Here is a 5589-nt window from a genome sequence, read left to right as displayed (position 1 = left end):
AAGTTGTTTTTGAGCAGGTTTATAAAGCTCGAGTCATTTATGAAGCGGAGGAACTTCCTGCCAACACCATCCGTCTCTACATTAAAATCTCCCTCTGTCTCTTTTCGTTCCTCCCTCCCGTTTCATTCGTCCTCCCTCGCTTCCTCCCCTCGATGGCCCCTCTGTAGCTCACTGGCTTCAGTCCACTTTTTATTGTCTAGCTTAACTACACAGCACAGCAGCGTAATAGACTATTGACTTTTTGTCACGGATTTGCAAATAGGCTTGTACGGCAGAAGGGTTGGGAATAAATATGAAGCAGTTATGGCTTCACCATCCCGTCTGCTCGGGTGTTTGCGGCTCAGCTCTGTTGTCACTGTTGTCGGACTCGGACGTCGGATGCTGTCAGTACAGAATCAGGAGGTTGGACGGGTCTTGACTGCGGTTGTCTCTGTTGTCTCCGTCCTCATTAGACGGCTGGAGATTGACGCACACGCCAAAACCCCAACTCCACTCCTTTCCTTCTCACCCTTCAGCCCTGATGAAACCCTGTGAACACTGGCAATAATGAATCACTATTAGCACGGTCACACAAAGGGCTGACAGCCAATTTAGAGGGCGGGAGCCGCCGCAGACAGTGACGTGCAGGTAAATGTGCACTCGTAGCGGCTTTATTTATCCCGCTGAGAGTGGCGTTTTCAAAACCTCTGTCATGGCACTGATTACAGCTTGTCTGCTGATATTTGTCAGCTTACCTCGAGTCATTTTCATGCACAAAACAAACGCATAAGTAGGGTTCGTTTGAATGTTTGCTGCAGCAGTTGCTGACTTTTCCATAAGTGGGTACATGCTGACATCTAGTGGCAGCAAATAAGTACAACGAAGACATGTTTGCATGTTTTATTGTTTGTTGTTTATAAATGAATGTGTTAACACTACAATAAGGGTATGTTAATTGACACAAATGAATGCTGTTATAAATATTAACTCAACAGTTAATTCACGTTTGAAGTAAATACTTATTGATGTTTTTCAGGTCGACAGTGTCAGTAATAATGGACCACTGTTAAAAATCACATTAAAATCCCTTTTTATTTAGACAAGGGACATTAAAAACCACACTAAACAACGCCTCCGACAATGATGTGATAACTTTTAAGACAACAGCAATAAAAACCATAATAATAATAATAACACAAATAGTCCTGAAACAATTACTTGATTACTAAATTAATTAATTTATTAATTAATATTAACTATTTTGAGTGAGGTTTTTTTTTTATAATAAACAAAGTTTTCAGATTTTCTGAAATGTGAATATTTTCTAGTTTATTTGCACCGTATAACAAATAAATCATTAAAACTGATTAAAAAAATTTGACAACGTCATCATTTTCAGGTTTGAAAAACAAAAATTGACAAGATTTTTCTGACATTTTATGAACCAAACGATGACTTTATCGATTAATCGAGAGAATAATCGCCAATAATCATTAGCTGCAGCTCTAAACACAAACATTACCAATAAGGAAATATACAAAATATTCATAGACATACAGAGAATGGACTAAAAGTTTAGTAGAATAATATGTATACTATATATGTATGTGTATATACATATATGTATATATGTATACATATACATATATTTGTATGCATATGCACATGCACACATTTGTACATTCATAATACATACTGAAATATCTTTACTTTTACAACTACAGTGCCAACAAAGGGTTAAAATGGCTCCTCTGTCCCTGAGACTCCTCCTCTTAGGGATGACTCATCAAAACCAGAAACAGGAAGTGCTCACAGTCAAGCCCGGCTGCTGTCACAGGACATTTGTTGTCAGGTATGTTTTTGGCTCTAACACTTGTCATATGAAGCTGTCGGCTCCTTCGTTTGCCTCCAGAAGCTTTGAGACAGCGACCCTGTGTCTTCACAGAGCGGAAGTCGAGCCACAGAAATAAGAAAGTAAAGAGTTCTCTCCTGCTCTGTGTTTGTTAACTCAGTAGCTGATTGCTTTCACTTTCAGGCAGAGTCTCACAGTGTCAGCATGGCAGGCAGGCTCGCGGTGGACCTCTACTGCTCCATATGCTGTGAGATCTTCAAGGACCCGGTGGTCCTCAAGTGCAGCCACAGCTTCTGTAAGTCTTGCCTGCAGCAGTACTGGTGCCGCCGGGGGGTGAACCGGGACTGCCCTCTGTGCCGCAAGCAGAGTGTGGACGAACCGGTGCCCAGTCTCACCCTGAGGAACCTGTGCGAGTCCTACGCCCTGCACGAGAGCGAGGAGCAGGAGGAGGAGGACCTCAGCGAGCCTCTCAGTGAGCTGGACCAAGCCACCGAGATGTGTCTCCTCCACGGGGAGAGGCTCAAGCTTTACTGCCTGGTGGACAAGGAGCCAATCTGTGTGGTTTGTCACACGTCAAAGAAGCACAAGTGGCACGACTGCTGCCCCGTCAGTGAGGCTGTGGCCGACGTGAAGGTAAGGATTTCAAAGATGAAGTCGGCCGGACGTGGAAAGTTTGCCTTTTCCCCGGGGCTGTTTGTTCAAGGTCCTGCTGAACTGGAAGTAGGCGGGATCGCTAGAAAGAATATGAGGACAACTGAGGCTCCGCCCTCAACCAAATATGTTTATTGACGTTATGCACAGACTAAGTTTCAATAAGCTTTCCTGCATACATCTAGGTAAGCTGTCAGCCTCAGGTAAAGTAAGTGCTAGGACAGAAGATGCTCTTGGAAGAGCTGGATCTTCTAGAGCTTCTTGAAGTTAGACAGGGAAGCCTCTGTTCTGGTAGCGCTCGGTAGGTCATTCCACCAGCGTGCAACGACACTTGAAAAGAGTCTGGATCGTCTTGTGTGGGGCGTTGGCGCCGCCAGACGACCGGTCGACCAGAACCAACTAGTCACGTACTAACCACATTATTTCTCTTCGTAGGAGAAAATGGCGTCAGCCGTCAGCCTGTTGCAGGAAAAGAGGAACACTTTTGACAAAATGCGTAAAAGCTACGAGGACAACATGGCGCACATCCAGGTGTGGTGTTTCCCCGGTCACCAGCTCGTGCTAGTTTCTTTTCCAGTGACCCGCGCTCACGCACTTTTTTTGGCTTTTTAGTTCCAGGCCAGATTTGTGGAGAGGCGAACGCGGGAGGAGTTTGAAAGACTCCGCGTCTTCCTTCAAGCAGAGGAGGAGGTCAGGATGGAAGCGCTGAGGACGGAGGAGGAGCAGAAATGTGCAGAGATGAGACAAAAGCTTGAAGAAATGGAGAGGAAAATGGCGTCCGTGTCCACATCTATCAAAGCCTTGGAGGAAGAGATGGAATTAAAGAACATCCCTCTGCTTTGTGTACGTTTGTAAATGTTTGAAATAAGGATGAATACTGAGGCTGAAGTGTCTCATACTAATGAAATTGCCTTTTTTTTTTCCAGAGATGTCAGGACACACCTACAAGGTAGATAACAGTTTTTTGCTTTTGTTTTTATTTCATAACATGAGAAATAACGGCACGTTTCCCGCAGAACTGAAAGTGAAGGAGAAGATTTTACAATGGACCCGGTGTCTCTCATCAGTGTGGCCGAACATGTGGGCTCTATGGCGTTCAATGTTTGGAAGAAGATGCGCACAATCATCAAATACAGTGAGTAAACAAGGGCCTACTGACCTTCTTTGGGATGCTCTGCGATGTTTCGTTGGGTGATTTGGTTAGAGCCGCATACCGAGTCTTGTTCTTCCGCGTTTTCTTCAGCCCCGGTCATCCTGGACCCAAACACCGCTGCCCCGTGGCTCGTCTTGTCGGACGACCTCACCAGCGTCTGCGACAGTGACCAGAAGCAGCAGCTGCCCGACAACCCGGAGAGGTTCAACCCCGACACGGCCGTCCTGGGCCACGTGGGCTTCACCTCGGGCAAATACGCCTGGGACGTCAACGTGGGAGAAAACACGGCGTGGGTCGTCGGCGTGGCCAAAGAATCCGTCAAGAGGAAAGAGAAAGTGTCTTCAGTGCTGATGAACGGCTTCCTGTGCATGTACTTTTACCACCAGATGTACTTCGCAGGTACTTCTCCCCTGACCCGACTCGCCATGAAGAGCAACCCGCAGAAGATCCGAGTGTTGCTGGACTGCGACAAGGGCAGGGTGTCGTTCTACAACCCACACGACAACGCGCACATCTACACGTTCAAGCACGCCATCACAGAGAAAGTCTTCCCCTACTTTTGGGTCGGCTGTCAGAAGTTTCCACTGGCGGTCGACCCGCAGGAGGTTTCTGTGATGGCCGTGGAGTACTGCTGAGAGAAAGTTTGAGAGTTCACTGCACATCTGATTTTCTTTTCTGTTTCAGTGCACACTTACAGCTACAATGAGTGAAGTTTAAAGTCCGGTGAAGTTGCATGTTGCAGCTGAATATCCTTCCCCTCACCGTTGTCGGAGAGCCTGTGTCGCCTTCAATTAGCATCAACACTCGACTATAAAAAGCTCAATTATCAAGTGAAATGATTTAATCTTCCATTTCTGCCAAATCACCTCAAGTTTTACACTCTGGGCCTTTTCAAATTTCATGTTTACTCTGAGAAGTGCAATTTTGTCGCTATAATTCATTGTATGAACTAATGAAAAATCTCATTTTTATTGCACTATATCTACTTTAGCATGCCAATCTTCTCATGCTGTTACATAAGCCAGGTGTGTTTCCAATGTTCAAACACTAATGATGAAGTTTGTGGGCACTAATTTACAAATAAATTATTTCTAAATATCACGACTCACATCAAGAAATTCCATTTTTCTGGGGGAAAAAAAACAACTGTTCAGAGCTAAGATTATATCACCACACTGCATTACGATATCATCTTTTCAAAATAAAGTTGTGTTTTGCTTTAAATCGACAAAGTGCACAATACAAACATATTAATGTCACCTAGTTGAATAACGTGCCATATAAACTTAGTTACACAGACCATAGTCAGATAATAAGTCCAGTATACACGTCGACATATTGAAAACGCGTTTTAATATTAATATTCAAAGAAGTACGACTTTATTTGGGTTAATTCAATCAGTAAATGCTGTTTCCATGTGGCTTATATCCACTTTGAGACTGGTGTCTTAATCTGGTTTATATCCAAAATACTACGGTGGCCCTGAACTAGGAAAACATGACATTAACTGAAAACACACAAATGACATTAACTGAAAACACACAAACGATATTAACTGAAAACACACAAATGATATTAACTGAAAACACACAAATGATATTAACTGAAAACACACACACTAACAGTAACTGCTAACATAAATGCTGCTGTCCATGTAAACATGTTTGTTTGTTTTTTAAATATGTTTCAAACACTAAAAACTACAAATATTTCACGGCAGCCCCTTCAACACAAAACATTTATATTTATTGTTGTTACTTTCACTTTAATAATTATTAACATATGAGCAACTCCAGCATGAATTTAAACCATAGCTATAAAATACAAAACGTATGTATGATCATGTATAATACGTGATTATGTGAGAAACTGACTTATGGCAAAATAAAACAAAGTAAAAAAAAAGAAAAAAGAAGAAAGCCAGGGTTGTGAGATTAAAGTCAAACTTCGACT

At 43.0% G+C, this 5589-nt stretch overlaps 1 protein-coding gene across 1 annotated transcript; it reads left to right on the top strand.

The window, feature by feature from the left end:
* Nucleotides 1–1667: 1667 nt before the first annotated feature.
* On the top strand, nt 1668–4736 carry LOC122767172 (nuclear factor 7, brain-like). Its single transcript, XM_044022562.1, has 7 exons — nt 1668–1831; nt 2015–2464; nt 2918–3013; nt 3095–3325; nt 3409–3431; nt 3499–3617; nt 3726–4736. Exons 2-7 carry the CDS (start codon nt 2036–2038, stop codon nt 4268–4270), a joined length of 1443 nt encoding a protein of 480 aa, XP_043878497.1. The 5' UTR covers nt 1668–1831; nt 2015–2035; the 3' UTR covers nt 4271–4736.
* Nucleotides 4737–5589: the final 853 nt, after the last annotated feature.

The sequence above is a fragment of the Solea senegalensis genome, linkage group LG3 (genome assembly GCF_019176455.1).
Source record: "Solea senegalensis isolate Sse05_10M linkage group LG3, IFAPA_SoseM_1, whole genome shotgun sequence".
Lineage (NCBI taxonomy): Eukaryota > Metazoa > Chordata > Actinopteri > Pleuronectiformes > Soleidae > Solea > Solea senegalensis.
This window is presented reverse-complemented; position numbering and strand designations above follow the sequence as displayed.

Bases quoted from the DNA above. Each gene is read 5' to 3' on its own strand.
- LOC122767172 (XM_044022562.1), top strand. From the start codon at position 2,036: ATGGCAGGCAGGCTCGCGGTGGACCTCTACTGCTCCATATGCTGTGAG. The intron at 3,432-3,498 runs GTAGATAACAGT...CGTTTCCCGCAG, and splicing joins TGTCAGGACACACCTACAAG to AACTGAAAGTGAAGGAGAAG. The intron at 3,618-3,725 runs GTGAGTAAACAA...CGTTTTCTTCAG, and splicing joins GCGCACAATCATCAAATACA to CCCCGGTCATCCTGGACCCA.